Source organism: Diabrotica virgifera, chromosome 4 (assembly GCF_917563875.1).
Source record: "Diabrotica virgifera virgifera chromosome 4, PGI_DIABVI_V3a".
NCBI lineage: Eukaryota > Metazoa > Arthropoda > Insecta > Coleoptera > Chrysomelidae > Diabrotica > Diabrotica virgifera.
Genome location: NC_065446.1, coordinates 172,540,542 through 172,557,753, shown reverse-complemented (window position 1 = coordinate 172,557,753; position 17,212 = coordinate 172,540,542). Strand labels below are relative to the sequence as shown.

At 33.9% G+C, this 17,212-nt stretch overlaps 1 protein-coding gene across 1 annotated transcript in view; it reads right to left on the bottom strand.

The window, feature by feature from the left end:
- Positions 1-16,797, bottom strand: part of LOC126884016 (probable cleavage and polyadenylation specificity factor subunit 2) — a 105,889-nt gene extending 89,092 nt beyond the window's left edge. The window contains exon 1 of the mRNA XM_050649791.1: positions 16,500-16,797. Within this exon, the coding sequence (XP_050505748.1) occupies positions 16,500-16,648 (149 nt within the window). The 5' untranslated portion in view covers positions 16,649-16,797. The remainder of the gene's footprint in view (positions 1-16,499) is intronic.
- Positions 16,798-17,212: the final 415 nt, after the last annotated feature.

The following is a 17,212-nucleotide window of genomic DNA, read 5'->3' as shown; positions in this document are numbered from 1 at the left end:
TACTTTGTAAGTATGGAATAAAGGTTGCTTAATATTAATCAGTTTATCGAAGTCCGGACTTATTTTGAACGTTTTTCACCCCAGAGAAAGAGTGAAACTCACCCCAGGGCAATAGCACACATTGGCACAATATCACTTTTTTTCTTTGGCATGTTAGCTATGCGTATGCCAAATTTCATGTCAATCCTTTAAAATTTACAGCAAAAACCATCAAAGAATGTAGTAATACTTGTTTTCATGAAGTCGGTGATAGAGTTTGACAAATCTTTATGGTTGTTAAATATCTTTTAATTTGTGTATTCGATTTTTAAAGGTAGGTACTATATACGTCCATTTGGCACAATAAAAAATAACCTTCGACCGGTACATATTGCTTGTATCGATGCTCGGTGAATTGTTCAGTCATAAATTTTACCTGTCCCTATAGCGTCGGCCCTCGGGTCCTATTGTAAATTATTATAATAATAGTCCGTCTCGGTATTTTATTATTTCTGTCATAAGTATCTCTGTGGAAATGCAAATGCTGCTTGTAACATCCCAAAAACCAGCTCTACTATTAATTGTACTCGTATAAATAAGTGTATAATATGTACCTACCTACTTATTTATTGTATTCATTTATAGACCTGGATCCCGCGTAATAAAAAAAGTTGATTAACAGCAAGCTGAAAATTTGTTAATAGCTTCACGGTGTCTAGTCGGACAAACTTTGATGTACGGGAATACTGGAACCGGGGAAGTTTTAATTGTGGAACAGGTTAAAAACTTGGAACATCAGACTACCGAAAACGTTCCATGTATTTTGTCGGACAGAACTTCCAATTGATTTGTTACCATTTCATTAAACTCTTATGCAAAAATCAGACTGCGTACCAGTCTACTTTTATTCTCTTAATATTTTTACTTAAAAAAAGTGTACTACAATCATCTCGCTAAACTTAATATAACTGTTTTCGAGATAAACCCATTTTAAATCTGCGATATAACATAATTTTTTGCATAATATTGTAGTTAAATCCGAAAAATCAACTTAAAACCATAATAATAATTGTGCCAATTCTCATTTATGTCATTTATATTTTTGGACATTTTTATGGTTTATAAGTTATTTTTCGAGTTTAGCGAGACGAATGTAGTATATATTTTTTAAGTAATAATATTAAGAGAATAAAAGTTTTGATTCGAGAAGTATATGTAATGTAGAGTTCCCTCAGCGATGTGATATAATATTATTACAGTATAGCTCCCCGTGCATGACAAGCTTATGGAGGTAGCCCATATAGCCTAGGCTATAATATTATTAAAAAAATCACTTAGATGGGACAATGGCTTTAGGAAATTCGAGACATCAAAAATGGCCCATTTTTAAGGTGGTGCGTTAATTTCTTGGAGAAATGTAATTATAATTTAATGTAAATAATCTAATATCCAATAATTGTAAATTAATATAAGATGTAATATAAGTTCCTTAAAAAATATATTTTTTATTTCCCACAATACATTCTCCACAGGTATAAATATCGTCTCTAGACGTCCACCGAACGTCCTCCCAGGACGTTAGATGGATGATCGGCAGCAATACATTGGACCAAACTGGGACGTCCTATGAAGGCCCAATTGACGTCCACCGAACGTCCCTTCGGACGTTAGGTGGACCTCCATTGGGCGTTTGGCAACGTGGAATTTGGACCAAAATTGGACGTCCTGTTAAGGTCCAATTCACGTCCCCTAAGACGTCCGATTAAGATCCAATTTACTCCGATTAAGGTCCAATTTACGTCCAATTAAGGTCCCATTTACGTCCGATTAAGGTCCAATTTACGTCCGATTAAAGTCCAATTTACGTCCGATTAAGGTTCAATTTACGTCCGATTAAGGTCCAATTTACGTCCGATTAAGGTTCAATTTACGTCCGATTAAGGTCCAATTTACGTCCGATTAGGGTCCAATTTACGTCCCCTAGGACGTCCGATTAAGGTCCAATTTACGTCCGATTAAGATCCAATATATGTCCCCTCGGACATTAGATGGACGTCCAATGGACGTTCGGTAGCGCGACATTTGGACCAAAATAGGACGTATAAAGGACGTTCCTCGGACGAAAACGGACGTCCAATGGACGTCCCTAAAGTCCGTGAAGGACGTCCATTGGACGTCCTTGTGCTATTAGGGTAGGTACCTACCTATAATTCTGGTGATTTTTTAAATCCTCTATTGTTAAGAGAATTTACACCTTTAGCCAAAGTTTTACGATTTTCTAACGGAAATTAACAAGTTATTTTAAATACGCACCAATTATCGATGTTGAAAGGAGTTTTTCAAGTTATAAAAATATTTTGTCTGATCAAAGAATATGTTTCCTCGTAAAGAATTTGGAAAAACACATTGTAGTGAATTATAATCGAAGATATATTTATAGTGATATTGTTGTTTTATTTTAAATAGGTAACTATTGGTAGCAGTTTTTGTAAAAACTGTGAATAAATTGCATATATAAAAAATGATTTTATTTGAAAAATAATAAATAAGATTACTAAATAAGACAGAAAATTTGTGGTTTCCCGAAATGCGCATTTTTTGAATTTTTGTGCATATCTTGCGCATATTTCGTAATTTTTTACCGCATATATATGCGAATATTTCATCAAAATTGATCGCATATAAATCCGCTCCCTAGTCATTGTATTCTGTTGGCTGATTCCAATGATTTGAGCTGCCGTACGACACGTTGGGACCAATGGGAGTGAAGATACGTAACTAATACCTATCAAGAGGTTTACTCAAACTTCTTTTCTGTACTTATACCTACCACTCGGTATAAGTACAAAAAAGAAGTTTGTGTAAACCTTTGCACAACTGTGTAAATACTAAAGAAAAATCTAAAATATTAAAAAAAAATAGTGGAATCCGTTAATCTGTTCTCGAAAAAATTAGCTATGAAAATGAGCATAATTTTCTATATCCCTAACTTTTGACGAGCAGTTTAGCTTAAATGGGGAAAAGCGGTAAGCTTAGACCAAACACCAGTAGGAGGCATTCAATTAATTGAGGAAAAAAATTAAATGGATAACAATATTCATTTCAGTTATAGAAAAGGCATTGCCCCGCTAGAATGGTTGAAATCACAAGTAACAATTAATAGTCCTACAAAAAAGACAGGCGCTTGAAAGTGATAAGACCATTGAACAATAAGCCTGCGAACTGCCTTTTAAACACATTCTTAAAAATAATCCATAACACAATTAAAAAAAGGTTTGTTAAGAAATTCTTTTATAGACTTCAGAAATTCAACAACTTCTCCTGATTATGTTTAAAAAACGTACGGAATGCACAAAATGAAAAAAAGAAGAAAAAGATTTATCATACCGTTATACTCTAATATATTCTTACGTTGAATATTTGATGCTTCCCTGTAGAGTATAAAACGGACAGTTGTGTTTTTCCCGTGAGCTGCCTTGTTTAGTCTTCTTTGTCGTTCTATTCGTTAAATCCTATCCTCTCAAGTCACAGCGTCAGAAAGCAGTGGGTATATGCAGTGAACGGGAGGCCTATGTCGAGCAGTGAACGTTGGGGCCCTTTCGCGTTTATCATATGTAGAGAATTCGCTTGTCAAAAACTGGACGTATGTAATCGTATTCTATTTGTTAAATACTCTCACCTAATATGTCATACCATGTGTGTTAATCCATTTTATTTCTACAATTTTAAAGTGTTATTACATGCCGTCATTTTCATTTGTCTACACCATCTTATTCTGCCAGTTAAATCCCATCATTTCAGACGCTGTACGTCACGATTGAACCAATAGAACCGTAGATACAAGACTAAGGCCCTTTTGACATGATGCTGTAATTGATTTTCATACGTCATTGTATTATATTAGTCAAATCCAGTTATTTTAGGTGCTGTACGCCACGATTGGACCAATAGGAGCGAAGATACGTAAATAAGGCCCTTTTGACATATTGCTGTATTTGATTTTTCTGTGTCATTGTATTCTGTTCATTAAACCCTACCATTTGAGCTGCTGTACGTCACAATTGGACCAATAGGACTAGATATACATAACTAGGGCCCTTTTGACTTGTTGCTATATTTGATTTTTCTGTGTCATTGTATTTTATTTGTCAAGTCCTATTATTTGAGATGCCGTACGTCACGATTGGTCTTATAGGACCGAAGATACGCGACTAAGGCCCTTTTGACATGAGGTTGTATTTGATTTTTCTCTCATTGTATTCTGTTTGTCAAATCCTATCATTTGAGGTGCTATACATCACGATTGGACCAACAGGACCGAAGATACATAACTAAGGCCCTTTTGACATATTGCTTGTTTGATTTTTCTGTGTCATTGTCTTCTATGATGTCTAAGGCATATCTCTGATATGCCCTATTTTTAAATTGGACTTCGTAAGTCCTAGGTTTTCACCCACAAGCTTTTATTTGACACCTCATTTGTCATTCTACCCGGTATAATGGCGGAGGAGTTATATTGGCGGTCGTACGGACCGACAGAAAGAGTACCCAGCTCAAATATCTCACCTTTAGTACCATCCTTGGATTATAAGCTTTCATTTGACACCTCATTTATTATTATAGCTGGTATAATGATAGAGGAGTTACATTCGCGGTCGGACGGACCCACCGACAGACCGCCTAGGTCAAATATCTCACCTTTAGTACCATCCTTGTATTACCAGCTTACATTTGACACCTTATTTGTCATTCTACCTGGTATAATGACGGAGAAGTTATATTCGCGGTCGTACGGACCGACAGAAAGATTGTCTAGGCCAAATATCTCACTTTTAGTACCATCCTTGGATTATAAGCTTTCATTTGACACCTTATTTATCATTCTACTTGGTATAAAGACGCAGAAGTTATAGTCGCGGTCGTACGGACCGGCGGAAAGACAGCTTAGGTCAAATCGCTCACCTGTAGTACCATCATTGGATTATCAGCTTTCATTTGACACCTCATTTGTCATTCTACTTGGTATAAAGACGCAGAAGTTATAGTCGCGGTCGTACGGACCGGCGGAAAGACAGCCTAGGTCAAATCGCTCACCTGTAGTACTATCATTGGATTATCAGCTTTCATTTGACACCTCATTTGTCATTCTACCTGGTATAACGACGGAGGGGTTATATGCGCGGTCGTACGGACCGACAGAAAGACAGCCTGGGTCAAATATCTCACCTTTAGTACCATCCTTGGAATATAAGCTTTCATTTGACACCTCATTTGTCATTCTACCTGGTATAATGACGGAGAAGTTATATTCGCGGTCGTACGGACCGACAGAAAGATTGCCTAGGCCAAATATCTCACCTTTAGTACCATCCTTGGATTATAAGCTTTCATTTGACACCTCATTTATCATTCTACCTGGTATAATGATTGAGGAGTTATACTCGCGGTCGGACGGACCGACGAACAGACCATGTAGGTCAAATATCTCACCTTTAGTACCATCCTTGGAATATCAGCCTTCATTTGACACCTCATTTCTCATTCTACATGGTATAATGACGGAGGAGTTATATTCCCGGTCGTACGGACCGTCGGAAAGACAGCCTAGGTCAAATATCTCACCTTTATTACCATCCTTGGAATATAAGCTTTCATTTGACACCTCATTTGTCATTCTACCTGGTATAATGATGGAGGAGTTATATTGGCGGTCGGAGGGACCGGCGCACAGATCGCCTAAGTTAAATATCTCACCTTTAGTACCATCCTTGTATTATAAGCTTTCTTTTGACACCTCATTTGTCATTCTACCTGGTATAATGACGGAGGAGTTATATTCGCGGTCGGAGGGACCGACGGAAAGACAGCCTAGGTCAAATATCTCACCTTTAGTACCATCCTAGGATTATCAGCTTTCATTTGACACCTCATTTGTCATTCTATCTGGTATAATGACGGATAAGTTATATTCGCGGTCGGAGGGACCGAGTCACAGACCGCCTAAGTCAAATATCTCACCTTTAGTACCATCCTTGTATTATAAGCTTTCTTTTGACACCTCATTTGTCATTCTACCTGGTATAATGACGGAGGAGTTATATTTGCGGTCGGAGGGACCGACGGAAAGACAGCCTAGGTCAAATATCTCACCGTTAGTACCATCCTTGGATTATATGCTTTCATTTGACACCTCATTTGTCATTCTACCTGGTATAATGATGGAGGAGTTATATTCGCGGTCGTAAAGACCGACGGACAGACCGCCAAGGTCAAATATCTCACCTTTAGTACCATCCTTGGATTATCAGCTTTCATTTGATACCTCATTTGTCATTCTAGCTGGTATATTGACGGAGGAGTTGTGGTTACAGACAGACGGACGTGGATAATACAAAGTTTTCACATTTTTTCAAAATTGGGTGAAAACAATAAAACATGATGCCAGACTGATTTCTTTATGAAAATAATATATACATTCTCAAATTGTCTATTTTTCGTTGTGAATAATATTGTATTCAACAGTGATGCCAAATTTCTGATGCCAAAATGATTGATAATGAAAGTGGGATATACGTTTTCATGTATATAACGGCAGCGACAAAACGGTAAAACACTGAACTAAATGTATATAATATTTTCACTGTACGATCATTTTGGACTCAAACATTTTATGGAATAAACTTATATAACTTAGTAAGAGGTAAACAAGGAAAGCTGATATATTAAAGTAACATCAAGGAATCAAATCTCTAACTACCGAGCTGATTAGACTTCTGGTAGCAAGTACAGGAATAAAGTTATTAAGGTAGTGTAAAGTGGCATCGATATACAGATGCCACTTTGCAAGACGATGCCAAATCGATGGTAAATGCATAATGTATCGATGCCAAATTGATAGTAGGATGTATGTATATATATATATATATATATATATATATATATATATATATATATATATATATATATATATATATATATATATTTGTAAAATATGTTTAAAAAAAATATAAAAAAATAAAAAATAAATAAAAAGAAAAAATAATAAAAAAATGAAACAAAAAAATAAAAAAAAATTAATAAAAAAAAATTTAAAGAAAAAAAATTACTAAGAGGATTTAAACCTCCGAGTGGTTGAACCGGGTTGACATCTTATCGTAGTGACAAAAAAAAATACAAAAAAGACTGCATTTATTTTAATATTAACATTAATATTTTTATTTGTAAAATGTATACACTATGTGTTCTTGATAAACATTAACCCCTTCGTGCCGGATCGTCATTCGGCAAGTCGGCTCCTATATACGTATTCGAGCGCTTACCGGGCGGCTTCGCGCGGTCGTTTAAAATACAGTATCACACTACAACTAATTAAAGTTAATGGAATAATAACACTAATTTTAGGAATAAAACTATTTTTATTAAATTTATTATTCTACATAGTATGTGAGTTAAATTAAATTTTATTCATAAAATGCCATTTTAAACAAAAATTATTAAAAAAGATAAATAAGATAATTCGGATGGAATTCCCCAGATTATTTTGTGCTTGATATCGCCCCAGTCTCCTAATCTGGGAAATTCCATCCGAATTATCTTGCAAGGGATAGTAAGGTAAGTTGTAAATAGCAGCACAGTAACTTCACCTCCCACACAATCCCATCAGTCAAACATCCAAACAACCTTATCACTTTATCACCAATCAAATTAACTAAATCTAATCTCCTTCTGGACATCACCCACTTTTGGGCGTGGTTTACCCACTTTTAGATTTGAATAAGGTAATTCGGATGGAACAAAAATAACTGAAATATGATTCAGATGGTGGCCTGCCGTATATGGCGAACGAAAACTCATGATGCACCCGTGTGCATCACCGTACTGAGCGGACAGTCAAGCATGATGCACACGGGTGCATCACCGTACCGAAGGGGTTAAGTAGTATAATAATATTTATTAACATAGTATATACATTAGCTGTAATGAGTAGGTAAATAAGAAGAAAAATTTTGTAATATTATTATAATAACCATGTTTCACTAATTGGCAATATCTTTAATAGATTTACTTTTGATTGGGACTGGCTGAATGACTATAGTTTAAGCCAAAAAAAAAAACTACTTATCACGATTTGAACACATCCAGTAACATTTAATTTCTAGAATCGGTTGTTTGTGTGAATCAACTCTTACTAAATGGCATTGGGAAGAGTATACTTTTTCTAGTTGGAGTCTATTTTTACTAGTAAATGTTGAATAAAAATCTTCATTTTATATTTATAATCAACTCTTACTAAAACCAGCCGTTTGAGTTGACTTGAACTAGGAATAGTCAACTCCAACTGGATAATCAACTTGAACTGTAACATATACAGGGTGTTTGGTAAAGAATGGGCCATAGCTTAACCTTAGATTCCTGAGCTTAAAATAGGTCGATTTAAGCCGACTTACCCTAGTACGAAAGTTGATAATAACCGAAATACAGGGTGTTAAAGGTAAACTTTTATTTTATTTATTCTTAAATATTTCCTGACAGACATGGGATCACGAAATTTGGTAAGCGGGGTTTTTTGGGAAAAGAACTACTACTACTATCATTGTTTGATTTGCGTGTATAGAGAAATTGCTATGTGGAAATACGATCAATGATTGTCCCCGTTTAGGATTTTGTCCTCTTCAGGGTTGGGAAAAGAACCTATTCAATGAGTGCTGAAAGGCGTATGTGGCACCCTCTGGGTAATACATTATTTTTGGTGGCGAATTTAGATTTCACATCAAAAAAACCCCCGTTTACCAAATTTGGTGTTTACCAAAGTTTAACTTTGACAGCCTGTATTTCGGTTATTATCAACTTTCGTACTAAGGTAGGTTAGCTTAAATCAACCTATTTTGACCTAAGGAATCTGAGGTTAAGCTATGGCCCATTCTTTACCAAACACCCTGTATGCAATATAATAAGAAATAAATAGAACAAAAACAAAACAATATATTGAATTGGAGACCAGTCACCTTATTTTAATTAAAACCAAGACAGTAGCAGTGGCGGCCGGTGAGGTAGAGCCATGGAGCCATGGCACTACCTTATTTTTATGCAGAAACATATTTTTTTTATCTTCAAACCGTTTTAATGGCCGTTCATTTTTTGTGCGTATTTCTTTTCTCTTTATAAATTATATAAAATCTGGCAACTGTGCAGTGTAGTACAACTTTCGCCACTCACAGCGGACGGGATGATCCACGATGATCGCATCGTGCCAGTCCCAAAAGCTTAGATGGCTCAGCTGAAAAGAGAAAGTTTTTACGGGCATTCTATGTAAGTGACAGAGATAGAGCTATATTGCACTTTTAATACACGTTTAAATGAGACTATTCGTGCCTGGCTCGACAAGGAAGATCTAATATTTTTTACTATGATCATAGCGTTATCATAGTGAATAGTGGATCGTAGATGCAAAAAGATTCTCGTACAGGGTAGTACATTATATTTTCGAGTTTCTTTACGCGCTCGCTCGCTCGTTTTTGTATTTATAATTATTACATTTTTAATGATTAAACTTTTTATTATAAACTATTATATTTTTAAGTAATTTAAAATTTTTTTATTATTAATAAAACCCGAGTTAAATTCAGCTTATCGTGATAGTCTAATTAAACACAATGAACAAGAAGTGGATAAAGAATCGATATGTTTTGAATCAAATTAAAAATTATATCTATATGGTTTTGTGGAGCTTTCGAGTTAGTTTTGAGAAATCACGAAGAAAAGGAAAATTCAGAAAATAGAATCATCTTTATGGAATTGTTCAATGTTAGCCGAATTAGACAACGACTTAGGTTCATATTCAAAGTTCCAAATCTTTAAAAGCATGTACCTCAAAACAACACAAAATGAACTCCTTCAGTGCCTCGTAGATGAAACGACAGACGTCGCGTTGCTGGTGAATTTCAGTTGGTTATAGTTTTCCGATATTTGTGCAAAGGGCGATAAGTTGAGAGATTTTGGATTTTATTTGTTGGACAGACATGATGTCAAATCAATCACTGAATGCATTTTAAATGTTTAAATTTCTTGACACCCCAGAAATGGTATATACCTACATAATTTAAAAGTATCCGTACCTATTTTTTTAAATTTCTATTTTATACCTTTTTTGACAATATCGTGAATCCGTCACTAAAAATTTAGGCAGCTGCCCGAATTCTGCCACTACCTACTTAAAGTGATACGAGCCGCCACTGGACAGTAGTAGTGAGTCAAATTGTAACATTTTTTTATATACTAGGATTAGTTAATAATTAATTTACCCGTTGGATTAAATTTTAAACCCACTAGTACTCATTACAGGTACGCCTATGGCCGTTTCCGTAAATAACTACCCTTAGCTAAAATTGGCTATCATAACGGTAGAAACTTAGCGGTACTAGCACATTTCGTTGTCGGTATGAGAAACGCAAATAACTGGATCCATTATTATAACCGGGACCATTTTTTTATTGCATTTTTGCCGATACACAATGTTTTGGAAATAGACGCAGAGCATCATATTTATGGTGTTATTGTTATCTGTTAGTATAAGAGGTTCCGTTAAGAAACCTCCCCAAAGGTTTACTACCAAAATTCCGTTAGGTATTCCATCCTATTCAAAGCGGTAAGGGCATTACCCGGTTTTTTGGTTACTTTCCGTTTCGGTGATATTTCAAAGAAATCACTTTCCCTTCTGAAAACAACTGTTAGGTCTTTTGACTTCATTTTGCACTATCTGTATGATGTACCGTTAATTTACCTAAAAACGCAAATAGGTCGGATCCTTTTTTTGAAGTTCGATTTTTTGAGAGGGAGATATCCCCACTTTCTTTTAACCTGCCGTTACACGCGTCTTCTATTGTGACGTGGTTGCACGCGTACGAGCGTCGCCCTCACCTACATAAATTCGACTTATTTCGAGGAAGAATGAATGTCAACAAGTAAAAATATAAAATGGGTTGTACTCACATATTATAGAAAGTCTCGTAAACCAATTTTTTTTATTAATTTAACAAAACAAAAGTAAAAATAATATAGATCAAAAGCAAGTTTTCTTAATTTTCAATTTCAGCAAGGACAGCAAGCCACTGAAGAAATTAACGTTCTTTACGCGAATTCATTTTACTAAAAATACAAATTAAAATTAAAAACTGTTCTGAAGTTATTTCTTTGTGGCATTTATGTAACTAACTATTAATATTTTGTATTTTGATAACGACGTCCGAGGTGGAATTCGAAACGTCAATAAAATCAATTTTTCAAGTTAAATTGTGGCTTATTTCCCAATTAGAATAGGTAAATTTAAAAATGGGTTCTTAACCAGTGGCGCACCTAGAATTTTCCTCTGTCTTGGGCACCGAAAGTTTTTTGTATTATTTGTGAAAGACAAGTTACATTTTCCTACTTTCTTTTATATATATTTCTATATGCTCTGGGTGGGAGTTTAACCCCCAAACCCCCCTCGGTGTGCCACTGTTCCTAACCTAATCCAAACAATAATATTTTAATTAAACCTACCTAAATATTAAATAAAAACCTAAAAGTTTCTTTGAGTTAATAGAAACGTGATTTCACTGTGATTGCACGCGCAGTGAGGAATTCCCTCACTTGAAGAGGGATGTCTCTTCTTTCAACTATCACACAGCACACTGGCCGCCTGAAATATTCTATAACTTTTTCATACCCTCTCATAAACCATGCTAAAGGCATTCCTGGGTGCTTAAGGTTATCGTATTAGTTTACACAATTTCATTGGTTATAAACAAATATGGTGAGGGATTTCCTCATAGCGCGTGTAATGGCGGGTTAAGGAAGAAGCATCGAAAAGATTGCGAGAGGACTTCGTGGCTGAGTATCGTGGGGTACAGACGTCTGTCTAGTATCTAATACCTTATCTACAATCTACCTTACCTACAATATATCTTATCTGAGTGATATTCACTCTCGTATCGTATCTGTAATTGGATCTAACATCCGCTTAGATTCAATTACCAAATAACTTCAGTGTTTGCTTACTAAGTAAAGTAAATAATATAGTCAGTGCAGATTAAGAGGCAGAGCAACTGTAAGTGTCTTAATAATTCTACCTAAAACTATTTCCAAAAATAGAGCAATCTAAGGGCTATCTACCTCAACATATCTTCATCTGTGGTTAAGGCTAACCTCCGATGAATCTCATCAGCGATTTCATCAATACAATCTTTTATTCATTAATAAAACTTTTCATTATCAAAACCAAGTACAAACATTCACTAATTCGTTAATAGCTTTGCGATTGGCTTTTTGTTTATGAAACCAAGTGCAGGGTGGTTTTTGATTTTTGAACAGTAAACGTTTGTTAACTTTGTATGCTTTGCATTCAATTTTATTATATCTTTGTACGTTATATTTTCTATCAATCATTAAGGTTACCATATCCGTTATCTCGAGATAAGCCCTAAACCAGTAAAGAGAGATTTCTCATTATAGATGCTTGATTTGTTTTTTTAATTCATAACCAGGCTCTCTTTACTGTGTTTTTAATTGTGCATGTTTTTGTTATAATATGTTACTTGTATTTATTCCATCATAATTTTTGTTTATTTCTAACTGTACACCACAACACATTAATTGTTGGTGCAGTTTTGATGGGTGTATATACATTGTTTTCTCTTTATTTCTTGTGTTTTTTTTTGGACTCACCCTTCTGGTGAGCCATTTGTTTAATATATTGTTTTTTATTTATTTTACTAGTTTTATTTATCTACTCATAATAAATTCCCTGATAATAAATTACCGCTAAATATTTACTAATTAACTGTCTATATCTTTTCTTGTATTTGGTCTCAGAACCTCATTATCTTTTCTTACCTACCTGTTTTCGTTTCTAAGGTTTCTTAATTTTCCCCTTTCAACCCCAAAAAGTTAAGTGGCGCCCTGTATCTCTTCTCTTATCTTAGGTAACTTTACCTATCTATCTTTTTATCTGTTTCTCTCTCTTCTCTTATCTACCTTCTCTTGTCTTATCTTTACCTATTTCTTCTATTGGCTCCCTTCGACGTTCCAAAAGTTACGTTAAATAAAAATTTAAAAATGATAAAGTGTCCAAGATTGATGAAAATATCAGAGAATAAATATAAGTAGTAGGTATAGCCGAATCTGCTCATTACTCTCATTAGAATACCGGTTATAGGAATATCCCAGTTTAAGGAATATAAATTTGAGGTCCCGAAACGTTTCTATTTACTCCCCAAATGACTGGTTATAGCTTGAAGGCTATTCCAATAAGCGAGTTCAACTGTAATTGCATATAACCTAATTAGAAAAACTTGCAAAAAATTAGTTTAACCCGTTAGCTACTAAGGGACTATTTAAGTTTCATACTCATAGACCACAGCTATTTAAATTGCCATTATGTGCAGTGCAATCCTCGACTCAAGGGTGAGGTGCTGGTCTATGGGAAAAATGTATTACATATTACGTAACACGGTTTTTGAAGGTTTTTGACCCCCCTCCATGCCTAAGTAACGCGTTAATGGGGCGTTCACGTATTACGTAACGCAATATTTGAAGATTTTTAACCCCCCAACCTGTGTTACGTAATAATTGAACGGCAACTATATAGCCGTGCTTAGCAAAAACGCTGTATCTGCAGAGACATCATATTCGAGTAAAATCGATTTTAGTTTAAGAATTCGTATACATTTACACAGGACACGGCATAAGACGAGGTGTGTAAGGTGATACAGTAGCGATCAACAGGTAGCAAAAACGCGTTCCAAGATTGCGGCTGCAATTATGAATATTTTTTCGAGATATTTGTCACACTTATTCGTAATATAATAAATAATGGCGGTACAGAGCCCAATTTGAAAAATATATTAATATGTGGAAATTACTCTGGTATATATTAGAGATATCTGGTAATATATGGTAAAATATTAGAGATAGCAGTTTATGACCAACTACTAGAACACGTAGGAAAAAATTCAATTTTAATAAATAATCAGTCCGGTTTTCGACAGAAACATTCATGTGAGTCAGCTTTACAATTGACTCTCTGTAAACTTAAAAACGATATTGATAAAAACCGATACATAGTAGGTGTTTTTCTTGATTTTAAAAGAGCCTTTGAAACCATTGATCGCCAAATACTCCTAACAAAACTACAAAATTATGGGTTTGTAGGTAAAGTACACAAATGGCTAAGTGATTATCTTAGTGATAGGAAGCAGATAGTACGTTTTGATGGGGCATTATCCTCTGAACATTATATCAATGTTGGGGTACCACAAGGCAGCGTATTGGGGCCTCTCTTATTTATATTGTATCTAAATGACATAGACCTATATGTAGAAAGTGAATTTATTAATCTTTTTGCGGATGATACTTTTGTAGCTTGTAGTGATACTAACCTTGAAGTAGCGATTCAAAAAATGAATAATACATTAGAAAAAATGGCTAAATACTTGGCATCAAATAAATTAAAATTAAATATTTCCAAAACTAAAGCAATGATCTTTACAACAAAATACAAATATAGCCAATTAAATAAGGATAACATTCTGCTACAAGTAAAAAATGAAAAGATTGATATTGTAAGATGTGTTAAATATTTGGGGTTTCAAATTGACAGTTGTTTGAATTTTGATCATCATTTTGATTATATTGTCCGTAAAATAACGAAAAAACTATATTTTTTTAGCCGAATATCACAAAATATATCGACTCCAGCTAAAATTACAGTTTTTAATTCAATTATTCAGCCACATTTTGAGTACTGCGCAACTATATTGTATATGTTTAATTTAAATAAACTCAATCAACTACAAAAACTACAAAATCGTGGCATGAGAATTATATTGAAAACAAATCGACTTACACCTGTATCATATATGCTACAGGCTTTAAGTTGGTTCACAATTGAAGAGAAACTGTATTATTATACAATGATTTTGGTTTATAAAATACTTAATAATGTAGCTCCAGATTACTTTAAGCAGTTTATAGTGTACAATAAAAATGTGCATGATTATTCTACAAGGAATATGGGGAATATTTACATAGCAAAAACAAATTATAGAATGACGATGAATTCATTAGTATTCAGGGGTTTTAATGAGTTTAACGCTCTACCAGGTGAATTAAAAAATACAATGTCACTAAAATCTTTTAAAACCAAACTTAAGCTGTATATTAGAAACAAGTGATGTAATACTTTATTATGTTAATTTTATGGGTGGGTATTGTATGGTATTATATGTTGTAAATTTATTTAAAGTTTGTTTAATTTCATTTGATGTTGCTTAGTTATATTTGATTTTTGTAAATGATTTGTAATATCTATTCTCTACATTTATTGTATATTAGGGTAACCTATTTAAATGAATAAATATCTATCTATCTATCTATCTATCTCTGTAATTAAATACAATATTAAAAAAACGAGCCTGTACCACCATTAAGAAGAACAAAAAAATTCACTTTCTTCAAATAAACTTTTTTATCCGATGCCTAGATTTTGTGTCATTTTGGAACTATTAAAATTTTTTATTTCATTAGTAGTTCCAAAATGACACAAAATCTAGGCATAGGATAAAAAAGTTTATTTGAAGAAAGTGTATTTTTTTGTTCTTCTTAATGGCAGTACAGGCTCGTTTTTTTAATATTGTATTTAATTACAGAGTAATTTCCACATATTAATATATTTTTCAAATTGGGCTCTGTACCGCCATTCTTTTTATTTCATTAGTAGTTCCAAAATGACACAAAATCTAGGCGTCAGATAAAAAAGTTTATTTGAAGAAAGTGTTTTTTTTTTGTTCTTCTTAATGGCGGTACAGGCTCATTTTTTTAATATTGTATTTAATTACAGAGTAATTTCCACATATTAATATACTTTTCAAATTGGGCTCTGTACCGCCAATCTTTATTATGTTACGAATATTGCCAAATATCTCGAAAAAATATTCAAAATTACAGCCGCAATCTTGGAATGCATTTTCGCTACCTGTTGATCGCTACTGTTTCCTCTTAACTTACGTCATTTTTAGTAAGCAAATAAGATAGATATGTACATTTGGGTTAGAAAAACATTTTTGCAGATACAGCGTTTTTGCTAAGCACGGCAGTATAAGAGCCGCTTGGTACTGAACCTGTTACTGCTTGTTCACAATGGACGTAACCATAAGATGAACATAAACCGTAATTTGTACATAATTTTATGCAGCATTCACAATAGACTATTGTGAACGCTGCATAAAATTATGTACAAATTACGGTTTACGAAATTATAACGGTTTACATTCATCTTATGGTTACGTCCATTGTGAACAAGCGCTTAAATGAAAAATAGATAGTAGATAGTAAGTTTAGAACGCGGATAACATATTCCTAATGAGTTATAAAAAGCATTATAAAATCTGAATCTACTGAAATAATTCTGATAGACTCAACTGAAAATATTTTAAATATGTAGGCCAACTGGCACTGTAGATTTTAAATGATAAATAAATACACACCTTTTTATTTCCTTAATAAATTCCATGTCAAATTTTTCGTCCCATCCACAGTCTAAAAGTATTCGCACTTCGTCAATTTGAAGAATATAGCATGGGGGAGATTCATCTTTGGCTCCTGACAAAGCTTGCAGTTTTATAATTGAAGTCATATTAAATTTGATAATTAGCACTTGGTAATAAGTGTAAAATTGTTTTTGATGTCTATATACTATTTCAAAATTATTTTAATTATTATATTAAAATCATATTAATATTGATTCTGATTGTTTATCATATAAATAATACAGCATACAGCTATTGATTGAGGTTAGAATTAGAACGTTGACAAAAGCAAAACGTTAGAAGTAAGAAGTAAGAAGCAGTAAAGCACAGACACCGCACACAGAGCACAGTTTTGCAAAGTTTACGTCTTAATTCACGGACACGGAACCTCATGGAAGTAGAGATGGGTTTGTCTCGTCAGATTTGATAATTTTGGCTTCGTTATTTTTGTTTGCCGTTTTGTTAACTTGTTGTGAATGTGAATGAAGATGTAATCTTTTCACAGAAGAATTGTCGTAAAACTAGAGACATGTTAACCGTAGACAAGGCATACTGAGCAAAAAAGCATAACGCGCGGGCAGTCGATCATTAAGGCTGTATGACACTATGCATTTTCTTGTATCATTTCTAATATCGTTTCTGATATCGTTTCTTGTATACATTTTCTTGTA